The sequence below is a fragment of the Coregonus clupeaformis genome, chromosome 32 (assembly GCF_020615455.1).
Source record: "Coregonus clupeaformis isolate EN_2021a chromosome 32, ASM2061545v1, whole genome shotgun sequence".
Taxonomy (NCBI): domain Eukaryota; kingdom Metazoa; phylum Chordata; class Actinopteri; order Salmoniformes; family Salmonidae; genus Coregonus; species Coregonus clupeaformis.
The window spans coordinates 2,995,841-3,011,653 of record NC_059223.1 but is presented as its reverse complement, the minus strand read 5'-3'; the positions used below and the strand labels follow the sequence as shown (position 1 = coordinate 3,011,653).

General features: G+C 48.6%; 1 protein-coding gene across 1 annotated transcript in view; it reads right to left on the bottom strand.

Annotated features, from left to right (window-relative positions):
• Nucleotides 1-1,982: 1,982 nt before the first annotated feature.
• Nucleotides 1,983-15,813, bottom strand: part of LOC123482424 (FH1/FH2 domain-containing protein 3-like) — a 14,492-nt gene continuing 661 nt past the window's right edge. The window contains exons 2-4 of the mRNA XM_045210000.1: nt 14,234-14,408; nt 8,337-8,513; nt 1,983-2,377 (exon numbers count right to left, since the gene is read on the bottom strand). Coding sequence (XP_045065935.1) covers nt 2,295-2,377; nt 8,337-8,513; nt 14,234-14,408 — 435 coding nt within the window. The 3' untranslated portion in view covers nt 1,983-2,294. The remainder of the gene's footprint in view (nt 2,378-8,336; nt 8,514-14,233; nt 14,409-15,813) is intronic.

Below are 15,813 nucleotides of genomic sequence, written 5' to 3'. Positions count from 1 at the left end.
CCCCCCGTGTGTACATCATATTTTTATTGGACATGAATACATCTCTATATACAACACTGTGTACCTTGGAAAACAGAGGTCACTGTTAGTTCATTGCTACTGTGAACGTTGGAGACAGCGAGGCGATGTTACATGGAGTGGAATTAAACTTTACAAAAAGGGTGTTGCTTTAAGCTGTTCCATGTCACCAGAGGTTGAAACATAAAGATGTGTGTGTGTGTGTGTGTGAACATCAACCCCTGAACTGAAATATGATGCGACAGGTAAAAGACAACACACTGTACAGTACCCCCACACACACACACACACACACACACACACACACACACACACACACTCACCTTCACCCGTGGAGTCCAAATATGAACTATGAAACAAGTGTTATGATAAATAATATGGGCATGTGACCTGGTTTATGTCCTCCGTCTAGATCAGATCACCTCGTCTCTCGTCTGAGACGTCTCTCTCTCTCTCTGTGTGTGTGTGTGTGTGTGTGTGTGTGTGTGTGTGTGTGTGTGTGTGTGTGTGTGTGTGTGTGTGTGTGTGTGTGTGTGTGTGTGTGTGTGTGTGTGTGTGTGTGTGTGGTCTGAGACCAGGATCAACTTGACCTCTATTTAACAGCATATAGACCATTGGACACTCCCACACTAGAATAATAATATAAAGTTGATAACATTGGATGCTTTTATCCATTCTAATAATAATATTAGTTGATATAAAAACCCTTCTCGACTAAAACATCCTTTTACACCCCACCCAGATACATACAGCACAGTCTTTAAAATACACACATCCTGTTACCCCCCCCACATCTGTACAAAATGTTCAGTTAAAAATTTACAGCATATATTTTCAAAGTATGCTACATCAGGATGTCTGCTCCACCAAACATCTCTATATTATTTAAATCAATACTTGAAACACTTCTTCAGCCTTCACCAATGTTCTATCAAACGGTGCATCCATTTTGGGGAAACGAATGAACAACGTCGTCTTCATATCCCATCTTACAGCATTCTTCATATCCCATCTTACAGCATGATATGAAGGCTAATGGTTGTTTGCAGTCAGACAGGTAACATCCCAAAGCCCTAGTCTGTATCCAGGGGCTGCTGTAGCCGGCACCAGCCTGTAGTTTGTCCGTGTCAAATCAGTCCTTTCTAAGATCCAGGCCCTTGGTACGGTCATAACTTCATCCTTCTTCTTCCTTGCTGGGTGTGTGTGGTAGTACTGTGTGTGTGGTAGTACTGTGTGTGTGGTAGTAGTAGTAGTGTGTGTGTGGTAGTACTGTGTGTGTGTGGTAGTACTGTGTGTGTGGTAGTACTGTGTGTGTGGTAGTACTGTGTGTGGTAGTACTGTGTGTGTGGTAGTACTGTGTGTGTGGTAGTACTGTGTGTGGTAGTACTGTGTGTGTGGTAGTACTGTGTGTGTGGTAGTACTGTGTGTGGTAGTACTGTGTGTGTGTGGTAGTACTGTGTGTGGTAGTACTGTGTGTGTGTGGTAGTACTGTGTGTGTGTGGTAGTACTGTGTGTGTGTGGTAGTACTGTGTGTGTGGTAGTACTGTGTGTGTGGTAGTACTGTGTGTGTGGTAGTACTGTGTGTGGTAGTACTGTGTGTGGTAGTACTGTGTGTGTGGTAGTACTGTGTGTGGTAGTACTGTGTGTGTGGTAGTACTGTGTGTGTGGTAGTACTGTGTGTGTGGTAGTACTGTGTGTGGTAGTACTGTGTGTGGTAGTACTGTGTGTGTGGTAGTACTGTGTGTGGTAGTACTGTGTGTGTGGTAGTACTGTGTGTGTGGTAGTACTGTGTGTGTGGTAGTACTGTGTGTGTGGTAGTACTGTGTGTGGTAGTACTGTGTGTGGTAGTACTGTGTGTGTGGTAGTACTGTGTGTGGTAGTACTGTGTGTGTGTGGTAGTACTGTGTGTGGTAGTACTGTGTGTGTGTGGTAGTACTGTGTGTGTGGTAGTACTGTGTGTGGTAGTACTGTGTGTGTGTGGTAGTACTGTGTGTGGTAGTACTGTGTGTGTGTGGTAGTACTGTGTGTGTGTACTGTAGAACGGTCCGTCTGTATAGGTCTGTGTGGGTCAGGTCTGTCTGTCTGTCTTCAGAGCTTGTCCCAGTCTGTGTAGGTCTGTGTAGTTCTCTGTGTGTTCAGAGCTTGTCCCAGTCTGTGTAGGTCTGTGTAGTTCTCTGTGTGTTCAGAGCTTGTCCCAGTCTGTGTAGGTCTGTGTAGTTCTCTGTGTGTTCAGAGCTTGTCCCAGTCTGTGTAGGTCTGTGTAGTTCTCTGTGTGTTCAGAGCTTGTCACCAGTCTTGTTGCTGAGTCCCAGAGCCTGAACCACGTCAACACTCAGTCCGCTCTTCAGTGTCCTCCTCACTGCAACACACAGAAACAAAGACGTCAAACTAAATGAGAACAATGCACAGACAGGGAAAACACACACACACACACACACACACACACACACACACACACACACACACACACACACACACAAGCATACACACACACACACACATTTTACACCCGCACGCACTTATGCGCACAAACACACGCACGATACAACGTCAACGCACCCCACTCCGTCTCAGGGGGAGTTGGGATATCTCTGTATAGTGAAGCCAACGCACCCCACTCCGTCTCAGGGGGAGTTGGGATATCTCTGTATAGTGAAGCCAACGCACCCCACTCCGCCTCAGGGGGAGTTGGGATATCTCTGTATAGTGAAGCCAACGCACCCCACTCCGCCTCAGGGGGAGTTGGGATATCTCTGTATAGTGAAGCCAACGCACCCCACTCCGCCTCAGGGGAGTTGGGATATCTCTGTATAGTGAAGCCAACGCACCCCACTCCGTCTCAGGGGGAGTTGGGATATCTCTGTATAGTGAAGCCAACGCACCCCACTCCGCCTCAGGGGAGTTGGGATATCTCTGTATAGTGAAGCCAACGCACCCCACTCCGCCTCAGGGGGAGTTGGGATATCTCTGTATAGTGAAGCCAACGCACCCCACTCCGTCTCAGGGGGAGTTGGGATATCTCTGTATAGTGAAGCCAACGCACCCCACTCCGTCTCAGGGGGAGTTGGGATATCTCTGTATAGTGAAGCCAACGCACCCCACTCCGTCTCAGGGGGAGTTGGGATATCTCTGTATAGTGAAGCCAACGCACCCCACTCCGCCTCAGGGGAGTTGGGATATCTCTGTATAGTGAAGCCAACGCACCCCACTCCGCCTCAGGGGGAGTTGGGATATCTCTGTATAGTGAAGCTAACGCACCCCACTCCGCCTCAGGGGAGTTGGGATATCTCTGTATAGTGAAGCCAACGCACCCCACTCCGCCTCAGGGGAGTTGGGATATCTCTGTATAGTGAAGCCAACGCACCCCACTCCGCCTCAGGGGGAGTTGGGATATCTCTGTATAGTGAAGCCAACGCACCCCACTCCGCCTCAGGGGGAGTTGGGATATCTCTGTATAGTGAAGCCAACGCACCCCACTCCGTCTCAGGGGGAGTTGGGATATCTCTGTATAGTGAAGCCAACACACCCCACTCCGCCTCAGGGGGAGTTGGGATATCTCTGTATAGTGAAGCCAACGCACCCCACTCCGTCTCAGGGGGAGTTGGGATATCTCTGTATAGTGAAGCCAACGCACCCCACTCCATCTCAGGGGAGTTGGGATATCTCTGTATAGTGAAGCCAAAGCACCCCACTCCGTCTCAGGGGAGTTGGGATATCTCTGTATAGTGAAGCCAACGCACCCCACTCCGTCTCAGGGGGAGTTGGGATATCTCTGTATAGTGAAGCCAAAGCACCCCACTCCGCCTCAGGGGCAGTTGGGATATCTCTGTATAGTGAAGCCAACGCACCCCACTCCGTCTCAGGTTGGAGTTGGGATATCTCTGTATAGTGAAGCCAACGCACCCCACTCCGCCTCCGGGGGAGTTGGGATATCTCTGTATAGTGAAGCCAACGCACCTCATCCGACAGGCCAAAGGAAGACAATAACAAGATAATAATAGATGTTGTATTGAGAAGCTTCTTTCATTACTGAATCAATGACCAGCTGGGGGCTCCACGATGGAGCATCTTTACATTAACACTGTAAGGGTTTGTACCTTTTCTGAGAAGGTCACTGCTACAGTTCAGAAAACATCGACCCATTCCAGAGACACAGACTGCGTCCCAAATTACACCCTATTCCCTATACAGTGAGGGAAAAAAAAGTATTTGATCCCCTGCTGATTTTGTACGTTTGCCCATTGACAAAGAAATGAGCAGTCTATAATTTTAATGGTAGGTTTATTTGAACAGTGAGAGACAGAATAACAACAACAAAAATCCAGAAAAACGCATGTCAAAAATGTTATAAATTGATTTGCATTTGAATGAGGGAAATAAGTATTTGACCCCCTCTCAATCAGAAAGATTTCTGGCTCATTTATACAGGTAACGAGCTGAGATTAGGAGCACACTCTTAAAGGGAGTGCTCCTAATCTCAGCTTGTTACCTGTATAAAAGACACCTGTCCACAGAAGCAATCAATCAATCAGATTCCAAACTCTCCACCATGGCCAAGACCAAAGAGCTCTCCAAGGATGTCAGGGACAAGATTGTAGACCTACACAAGGCTGGAATGGGCTACAAGACCATCGCCAAGCAGCTTGGTGAGAAGGTGACAACAGTTGGTGCGATTATTTGCAAATGGAAGAAACACAAAATAACTGTCAATCTCCCTCGGCCTGGGGCTCCATGCAAGATCTCACCTCGTGGAGTTGCAATGATCATGAGAACGGTGAGTAATCAGCCCAGAATTACACAGGAGGATCTTGTCAATGATCTCAAAGCAGCTGGGACCATAGTCACCAAGAAAACAATTGGTAACACACTACGCCGTGAAGGACTGAAATCCTGCAGTGCCCGCAAGGTCCCCCTGCTCAAGAAAGCACATATACAGGCCCGTCTGAAGTTTGCCAATGAACATCTGAATGATTCAGAGGAGAACTGGGTGAAAGTGTTGTGGTCAGATGAGACTAAAATGGAGCTCTTTGGCATCAACTCAACTCGCCGTGTTTGGAGGAGGAGGAATGCTGCCTATGACCCAAGCACACCATCAAACATGGAGGTGGAAACATTATGCTTTGGGGGTGTTTTTCTGCTAAGGGGACAGGACAACTTCACCGCATCAAAGGGACGATGGACGGAGCCATGTACTGTCAAATCTTGGGTGAGAACCTCCTTCCCTCAGCCAGGGCATTGAAAATGGGTCGTGGATGGGTATTCCAGCATGACAATGACCCAAAACACACGGCCAAGGCAATAAAGGAGTGGCTCAAGAAGAAGCACATTAAGGTCCTGGAGTGGCCTAGCCAGTCTCCAGACCTTAATCCCATAGAAAATCTGTGGAGGGAGCTGAAGGTTCGAGTTGCCAAACGTCAGCCTCGAAACCTTAATGACTTGGAGAAGATCTGCAAAGAGGAGTGGAACAAAATCCCTCCCGGGATGTGTGCAAACCTGGTGGCCAACTACAAGAAACGCCTGACCTCTGTGATTGCCAGCAAGGGTTTTGCCACCAAGTACTAAGTCATGTTTTGCAGATGGGTCAAATACTTATTTCCCTCATTAAAATGCAAATCAATTTATAACATTTTTTATTTGTGTTTTTCTGGATTTTTTTGTTGTTATTCTGTCTCTCACTGTTCAAATAAACCTAGCATTAACATTATAAAGCTGGGTCTGTACTATGTAGTGTATGATAGAGATGTTTAGAGAGGAACTAACAACAGAGATATGATGGACCCAGGGAGATAACGCTCAGAGATAGGATGGACCCAGGGAGATAACGCTCTGCTGTCCAGATAAAGGTCTGTTATGGAAACACATCATACTGTGGATGGACACACAAGGACAGAGAGACATACAGGGACATAGGGCTTATCCCTCAGTGGCGACACACATCTAACCTTGACCCTTATCAGGTACTGGAGGCAGAATAACTACGGAAACATGGCAGAAGATGGAAGGCAGTAGTCACCAAGCCTTGTCTAGCAGAACTACAGAGTGGATGGAAGGCAGTAGTCACCAAGCCTTGTCCAGCAGAACTACAGAGTGGATGGAAGGCAGTAGTCACCAAGCCTTGTCTAGCAGGACTACAGAGTGGATGGAAGGCAGTAGTCACCAAGCCTTGTCTAGCAGGACTACAGAGTGGATGGAAGGCAGTAGCCACCAAGCCTTGTCTAGCAGGACTACAGAGTGGATGGAAGGCAGTAGTCACCAAGCCTTGTCTAGCAGGACTACAGAGTGGATGGAAGGCAGTAGTCACCAAGCCTTGTCTAGCAGGACTACAGAGTGGATGGAAGGCAGTAGTCACCAAGCCTTGTCCAGCAGGACTACAGAGTGGATGGAAGGCAGTAGTCACCAAACCTTGTCTAGCAGGACTACAGAGTGGATGGAAGGCAGTAGACACCAAGCCTTGTCTAGCAGGACTACAGAGTGGATGGAAGGCAGTAGTCACCAAGCCTTGTCCAGCAGGACTACAGAGTGGATGGAAGGCAGTAGTCACCAAGCCTTGTCTAGCAGGACTACAGAGTGGATGGAAGGCAGTAGTCACCAAGCCTTGTCTAGCAGGACTACAGAGTGGATGGAAGGCAGTAGTCACCAAGCCTTGTCTAGCAGGACTACAGAGTGGATGGAAGGCAGTAGTCACCAAGCCTTGTCCAGCAGGACTACAGAGTGGATGGAAGGCAGTAGTCACCAAGCCTTGTCTAGCAGGACTACAGAGTGGATGGAAGGCAGTAGTCACCAAGCCTTGTCTAGCAGGACTACAGAGTGGATGGAAGGCAGTAGTCACCAAGCCTTGTCTAGCAGAACTACAGAGTGGATGGAAGGCAGTAGTCACCAAGCCTTGTCTAGCAGAACTACAGAGTGGATGGAAGGCAGTAGTCACCAAGCCTTGTCTAGCAGGACTACAGAGTGGATGGAAGGCAGTAGTCACCAAGCCTTGTCTAGCAGGACTACAGAGTGGATGGAAGGCAGTAGTCACCAAGCCTTGTCCAGCAGAACTACAGAGTGGATGGAAGGCAGTAGTCACCAAGCCTTGTCTAGCAGGACTACAGAGTGGATGGAAGGCAGTAGTCACCAAGCCTTGTCTAGCAGGACTACAGAGTGGATGGAAGGCAGTAGTCACCAAGCCTTGTCCAGCAGGACTACAGAGTGGATGGAAGGCAGTAGTCACCAAGCCTTGTCTAGCAGGACTACAGAGTGGATGGAAGGCAGTGGCCACCAAGCCTTGTCTAGCAGGACTACAGAGTGGATGGAAGGCAGTGGTCACCAAGCCTTGTCTAGCAGGACTACAGAGTGGATGGAAGGCAGTAGTCACCAAGCCTTGTCTAGCAGAACTACAGAGTGGATGGAAGGCAGTAGTCACCAAGCCTTGTCTAGCAGGACTACAGAGTGGATGGAAGGCAGTAGTCACCAAGCCTTGTCTAGCAGAACTACAGAGTGGATGGAAGGCAGTAGTCACTAAGCCTTGTCTAGCAGGACTACAGAGTGGATGGAAGGCAGTAGTCACCAAGCCTTGTCTAGCAGGACTACAGAGTGGATGGAAGGCAGTAGCCACCAAGCCTTGTCTAGCAGGACTACAGAGTGGATGGCAGGCAGTAGTCACCAAGCCTTGTCTAGCAGGACTACAGCGTGGATGGAAGGCAGTAGTCACCAAGCCTTGTCTAGCAGGACTACAGAGTGGATGGAAGGCAGTAGTCACCAAGCCTTGTCTAGCAGGACTACAGAGTGGATGGAAGGCAGTAGTCACCAAGCCTTGTCTAGCAGGACTACAGAGTGGATGGAAGGCAGTAGTCACCAAGCCTTGTCTAGCAGGACTACAGAGTAGATGGAAGGCAGTAGTCACCAAGCCTTGTCTAGCAGGACTACAGAGTGGATGGAAGGCAGTAGTCACCAAGCCTTGTCTAGCAGGACTACAGAGTGGATGGAAGGCAGTAGTCACCAAGCCTTGTCTAGCAGAACTACAGAGTGGATGGGTTTTGTTCCAGCCAAACACTACCGTAACTGGTATAGACCATATTGAAGACCTTGATTAGTTGAATTAGGTGCTTAAGCGCTGGAACAAAAGCCTGCACACCTACAATGGGATCAAGGCTAGTGACCAAGGGTGAGCTGTATGGAATGGCAGTACAGCAGCCTCTCTACATTTAGAGGGGATCACTTGGGAAATAACACGCAAAGAAACAGATAAGAGTTGGTATAGTTTAGTTGAAGGGATCTATTCAACAGCTGTCTCTGGTCTACTTAAGGGTCCTTCGTCTCCATGTTGTAGTACTCACATGACTTCCTGTTGAGCCGGGAGCGTTTGCGTGTCTTGGGGCTGGACGGCCTCTCTGTGGGGTTCTGGGTAACAGACTTGACTAGCCGATCCATGATCTCATCCGTAGCGTCGTCCTGGGAGCTGGCACTGTCCTCTTTGGCAACAGACATCTGGCATGCACTGACTCTGCCTAGACCTGGGGAAGAAGAGGAGGAAGAGGAGGAATCACTGACTCTGCCTAGACCTGGGGGAAGAAGAGGAGGAAGAGGAGGAATCACTGACTCTGCCTAGACCTGGGGAAGAAGAGGAGGAAGAGGAGGAATCACTGACTCTGCCTAGACCTGGGGAAGAAGAGAGGGGGAAATCCAATAACATTTGATTATTTAGCAGATGTTATTGCGGGTGTAGTGAAATGCTTGTGTTCCTAGCTCCAACAGGGCAGTAGTATCTAACAATACACAGCAATACACACAAATCTAAAAGGTAAAGGAATTAATAAATATATAAATATTAGGACAATGTCGGAGTCCAGAGTATAAATGTACAGTACCAGTCAAAAGTTTGGACACCTCCTCATTCAAGGGTTTTTCCTTATTTAAAAAAAAACTATTTTCTACTTTGTAGAATAATAGTGAAGACATCAAAACTATGAAATAACACATATGGAATCATGTAGTAACCAAAAAGTTGTTAAACAAATCAAAATATATTTTATATTTGAGATTCTTCAAATAGCCACCCTTTGCCTTGATGACAGCTTTGCACACTCTTGGCATTCTCTCAACCAGCTTCACCTGGAATGCTTTTCCAACTTTTTGAAGGAGTTCCTACATATGCTGAGCACTTGTTGGCTGCTTTTCCTTCACTCTGCGGTCCAACTCATCCCAAACCATCTCAATTGGGTGGAGGTCGGGGGATTGTGGAGGCCAGGTCATCTGATGCAGCACTCCATCATTTCTCCTTCTTGGTAAAATAGCCCTTACACAGCCTGGAGGTGTGTTGGGTCATTGTCCTGTTGAAAAACAAATGATAGTCCCACTAAGCCCAAACCAGATGGGATGGCGTATCGCTGCAGAATGCTGTGGTAGCCATGCTGGTTAAGTGTGCCTTGAATTCTAAATAATCACACAGTGTCACCACCAATCTCTCCTTACGGTGGGAAATACACATGCGGAGATCATACGTTCACCGACTCTGCGTCTCACAAAGACACAGCGGTTGGAACAAAAAATCTGAAATTTGGACTCCAGACCAAAGGAAAGATTTCCACCGGTCTAATGTCCATTGCTCGTGTTTCTTGGCCCAAGCAAGTCTCTCCTTCTTATTGGTGTCCTTTAGTAGTGGTTTCTTTGCAGCAATTCGACCATGAAGGCCTGATTCACACAGTCTCCTCTGAACAGTTGATGTTGAGATGTGTCTTGAACTTGAACTCTGTGAAGCATTTATTTGAGCTGCAATTTCTGAGGCTGGTAACTCTAATGAACTTATCCTCTGCAGCAGAGGTAACTCTGGGTCTTCCATTCCTGTGGCAGTCCTCATGAGAGCCAGTTTCATCATAGCGCTTGATGGTTGTTGAGACTGCACTTGAAGAAACTTTCAAAGCTCTTGAAATGTTCCGTATTGACTGACCTTCATGTCTTAAAGTAATGATGGACTGTCGTTTCTCTTTGCTTATTTGAGCTGTTCTTGCCATAATATGGACTTGGTCTTTTACCAAATAGGGCTATCTTCTGTATACCCCCCTACCTTGTCACAACACAACTGATTGGCTCAAACGCATTAGGAAGGAAATAAATTCCACAAATTAACTTTTAAGAAGGCACACCTGTTAATTGAAATGCATTCCAGGTGACTACCTCATGAAGCTGGTTGAGAGAATGCCAAGAGTGTGCAAAGCTGTCATCAAGGCAAAGGGTGGCTATTTGAAGAATCTCAAATGTAAAATATATTTTGATTTTGTTTAACACTTTTTTAGGTTACTACATGATTCTATATGTGTTATTTCATAGTTTTGATGTCTTCACTATTATTCTACAATGTAGAAAATAGTTAAAAATAAAGAAAAACCCTTGAATGAGTAGGTGTGTCCAAGTTTTTGACTGGTACTGTATATGTGATGGGATGTATAGACATTATGGACAGTATGTGGTAATTGAAGTAATATGTACATTACATTTACATTACATTTTAGTCATTTAGCAGACGCTCTTATCCAGAGCGACTTACAGTTAGCACATACATGGCAGGATAACACTAACACTATCCCCAACACTGAAAGTAACAGCATCAGCGAGAGAGAGAGAGAGAGAGGAGAGAGAGGGGGGAGAGAGAGAGAGAGGGGGGAGAGGGGGGAGAGAGAGAGAGAGAGAGAGACAGAGACAGAGACAGAGACAGAGACAGAGAGACAGAGAGACAGAGAGACAGAGAGACAGAGAGACACAGAGAGACAGAGAGACAGAGAGACAGAGAGACAGAGAGACAGAGAGACAGAGAGACAGAGAGACAGAGAGACAGAGAGACAGAGAGACAGAGAGACAGAGAGACAGAGAGACAGAGAGACAGAGACAGAGACAGAGACAGAGACAGAGACAGAGACAGAGAGAGAGAGAGAGAGAGAGAGAGAGAGAGAGAGAGAGAGAGAGAGAGAGAGACAGAAAGTAACCCACAGTGTTAGGGACACAACACTTGCCCAGACCTAGGGAAGCTCAGAGGAGGAAGCATTAGAATATAACTAACTCTGCCCAGACCTAGGGAAGCTCAGAGGAGGAAGCATTAGAATATAACTAACTCTGCCCAGACCTAGGGAAGCTCAGAGGAGGAAGCATTAGAATATAACTAACTCTGCCCAGACCTTGGGGAAGCTCAGAGGAGGAAGCATTAGAATATAACTAACTCTGCCCAGACCTAGGGAAGCTCAGAGGAGGAAGCATTAGAATATAACTAACTCTGCCCAGACCTAGGGAAGCTCAGAGGAGGAAGCATTAGAATATAACTAACTCTGCCCAGACCTAGGGAAGCTCAGAGGAGGAAGCATTAGAATATAACTAACTCTGCCCAGACCTAGGGAAGCTCAGAGGAGGAAGCATTAGAATATAACTAACTCTGCCCAGACCTTGGGAAGCTCAGAGGAGGAAGCATTAGAATATAACTAACTCTGCCCAGACCTAGGGAAGCTCAGAGGAGGAAGCATTAGAATATAACTAACTCTGCCCAGACCTAGGGAAGCTCAGAGGAGGAAGCATTAGAATATAACTAACTCTGCCCAGACCTAGGGAAGCTCAGAGGAGGAAGCATTAGAATATAACTAACTCTGCCCAGACCTAGGGAAGCTCAGAGGAGGAAGCATTAGAATATAACTAACTCTGCCCAGACCTAGGGAAGCTCAGAGGAGGAAGCATTAGAATATAACTAACTCTGCCCAGACCTAGGGAAGCTCAGAGGAGGAAGCATTAGAATATAACTAACTCTGCCCAGACCTAGGGAAGCTCAGAGGAGGAAGCATTAGAATATAACTAACTCTGCCCAGACCTAGGGAAGCTCAGAGGAGGAAGCATTCGAATATAACTAACTCTGCCTAGACCTAGGGAAGCTCAGAGGAGGAAGCATAAAATGTTATGTAAATGTTAATTTCATTCTCCCTAGTCACTGATCTAAGGTCAGGTTGACATCCTCCTCTCCCTATTGGTTAAGGTCAGGTTGACATCCTCCTCTCCCTATTGGTTAAGGTCAGGTTGACATCCTCCTCTCCCTATTGGTTAAGGTCAGGTTGACATCCTCCTCTCCCTATTGGTTAAGGTCAGGTTGACATCCTCCTCTCCCCTATTGGTTAAGGTCAGGTTGACATCCTCCTCTCCCTATTGGTTAAGGTCAGGTTGACATCCTCCTCTCCCTATTGGTTAAGGTCAGGTTGACATCCTCCTCTCCCTATTGGTTAAGGTCAGGTTGACATCCTCCTCTCCCTATTGGTTAAGGTCAGGTTGACATCCTCCTCTCCCTATTGGTTAAGGTCAGGTTGACATCCCCCCCTCCCTATTGGTTAAGGTTATGGTTTGGAGAAGATAAACTGATCCTAGATTTGCGCCTACTGAGACAAAGCTAATTGGTCCACATTAACCCAGGCAAGCGAAAAAGGAAATTGGTATTTGTGTTTAATCCACTGGGTAAAGAGAAGCAGCATTAGAAGATAATGAAATCCTTATTGATCAGAAGTCAGGTCACAGCTACATCCCAAATGACACCCTATCCCCTATGGGTCCTGGTCAAATGGCTCACTATCCCCTATGGGTCCTGGTCAAATGGCACCCTATCCCCTATGGGTCCTGGTCAAATGGCACCCTATCCCCTATGGGTCCTGGTCAAATGGCTCACTATCCCCTATGGGTCCTGGTCAAATGGCTCACTATCCCCTATGGGTCCTGGTCAAATGGCTCACTATCCCCTATGGGTCCTGGTCAAATGGCTCACTATCCCCTGTGGGTCCTGGTCAAATGGCTCACTATCCCCTATGGGTCCTGGTCAAATGGCTCACTATCCCCTATGGGTCCTGGTCAAATGGCTCACTATCCCCCTATGGGTCCTGGTCAAATGGCTCACTATCCCCTATGGGTCCTGGTCAAATGGCTCACTATCCCCTATGGGTCCTGGTCAAATGGCTCACTATCCCCTATGGGTCCTGGTCAAATGGCTCACTATCCCCTATGGGTCCTGGTCAAATGGCTCACTATCCCCTGTGGGTCCTGGTCAAATGGCTCACTATCCCCTATGGGTCCTGGTCAAATGGCTCACTATCCCCTATGGGTCCTGGTCAAATGGCTCACTATCCCCTATGGGTCCTGGTCAAATGGCTCACTATCCCCTATGGGTCCTGGTCAAATGGCTCACTATCCCCTATGGGTCCTGGTCAAATGGCTCACTATCCCCTATGGGTCCTGGTCAAATGGCTCACTATCCCCTATGGGTCCTGGTCAAATGGCTCACTATCCCCTATGGGTCCTGGTCAAATGGCTCACTGTCCCCTATGGGTCCTGGTCAAATGGCTCACTATCCCCTATGGGTCCTGGTCAAATGGCTCACTATCCCCTGTGGGTCCTGGTCAAATGGCTCACTGTCCCCTATGGGTCCTGGTCAAATGGTACCCTATCCCCTATGGGTCCTGGTCAAATGGCTCACTATCCCCTATGGGTCCTGGTCAAATGGCTCACTATCCCCTATGGGTCCTGGTCAAATGGCTCACTATCCCCTATGGGTCCTGGTCAAATGGCTCACTATCCCCTATGGGTCCTGGTCAAATGGCTCACTATCCCCTATGGGTCCTGGTCAAATGGCACCCTATCCCCTGTGGGTCCTGGTAGTGCACTACATAGGGTATAAGGTGTCAATTGGGACGCAGTCAATGATTATTCCCACCCTGACAACACAGAGCCTAACAACCTAACAGACCTAACAGAATTCAGCTAGGTGCATGTAGAGGAGGCTAATGCTTTATGGGGCGACAGGTAGCCTAGTGGTTAAGAGCGTTGGGCTAGTAACCCATAGGTAGGTCGCTGGTTCGAATCCCCAAACTGACTATGTGAGAAAAAAATCTGTCAATGTGCCCTTGAGCAAGGCACTTAACCCCAATTTGCTAAATGACTAAATTGTAAATGTATATCACAGACCACGTGTTAACGCTAACAATAACAACCATGTCATGACCCTTTCAGAAACGTCAGACAACACAGTCCCCTTTCTGTGTTCCAGTCGGAGCCTTTCCTACTGTGCATATCCTATATGTAGTGTTACATATAGAACCACCCCTGGGATGCATGGATTTATTGGTTTTCATTATGCTTGAAAAGACCAACCCCATTCCAGGGTTAGCACCATGTTAGCAGACAGAGGTCCTGCTGGGGGTGTGTGTGTGTGCCCGTCTCTTACTGCGGTATCCCCGGTTGCGGCGCAGGTTGCCCTGGTGGTCGGTACTGCTGGAGGTGATGAGCATGTTCTTCATGTTCTCGTGCTCCTCCTGGGCTGGCTCTGGATCTGCAGGCCTGGAAACAGGGGAGGGGCTGTCCTGGGACTGGGGAGAGACCGCCCCAGAGAACTTCTCCGTCTGAGAGGGGGGGAAGAGAGAGCGAGAATGTGAGAGAGAGAAAGAGAGAGAATGGAAGATAGAGGGAGCATGGATTCAGTCTAGACACTGGTGTTAAAGATAGAGGGAGCATGGATTCAGTCTAGACACTGGTGTTAAAGATAGAGGGAGCATGGATTCAGTCTAGACACTGGTGTGTAATGACTTTTGAAATCCACTTTGCATTTTAATCGAGAAAATGTCAATTTGTGAACGCACTTTTAATAAAGCCATAGTGTGTTGTGTATATTTGAATCAACAATGGAGACAATCTAAGGAGGCAGTGTTTATAGGATATGAGCCACTCTCCAGTGGTTACTGGTCAGAGCCCCACACCCCAGCCCTCAGCCCTATCCCCAGCCCCACACCCCAGCCCTATACCCAGCCCCACACCCCAGCCCTCAGCCCTATCCCCAGACCTACACCCCAGCCCTCAGCCCTATCCCCAGACCTACACCCCACCCTCAGCCCTATCCCCAGACCTACACCCCACCCTCAGCCCTATCCCCAGCCCCACACCCCAGCCCTCAGCCCTATCCCCAGCCCCACACCCCACCCTCAGCCCTATCCCCAGCCCCACACCCCACCCCTCAGCCCTATCCCCAGACCTACACCTCAGCCCTATCCCCAGACCTACACCCAAGCCCTATACCCTACCCCCAGCCCTCAGCCCTATCCCCAGACCTACACCCTAGCCCTATACCCTAGCCCCAGACCTAGCCCTACACCCAGCCCTCAGCCCTATCCCCAGCCCCACACCCCAGCCCTATCCCCAGACCTACACCCTAGCCCTATACCCTAGCCCCAGACCTAGACCTATACCCTAGTCCCAGACCTAGCCCTACACCCAGACCTACACCCTAGCTCTATACCCTAGCCCCAGACCTAGCCCTACACCCAGACCTAGCCCTACACCCAGACCTAGCTCTATACCCTACCCCCAGACCTAGCCCTACACCCAGACCTAGCCCTATACCCTACCCCCAGACCTAGCCCTATACCCTACCCCCAGACCTAGCCCTACACCCAGACCTAGCCCTATACCCTAGCCCCAGACCTAGCCCTACACCCAGACCTAGCCCTATACCCTAGCCCCAGACCTAGCCCCTACACCCAGACCTAGCTCTATACCCCTAGCCCCAGACCTAGCCCTACACCCAGACCTAGCCCTATACCCTAGCCCCAGACCTAGCCCTACACCCAGACCTAGCTCTATACCCTACCCCCAGACCTAGCCCTACACCCAGACCTAGCCCTATACCCTAGCCCCAGACCTAGCCCTACACCCAGACCTAGCCCTATACCCTAGCCCCAGACCTAGCCCTACACCCAGACCTAGCTCTATACCCTACCCCCAGACCTAGCCCTACACCCAGACCTAGCTCTA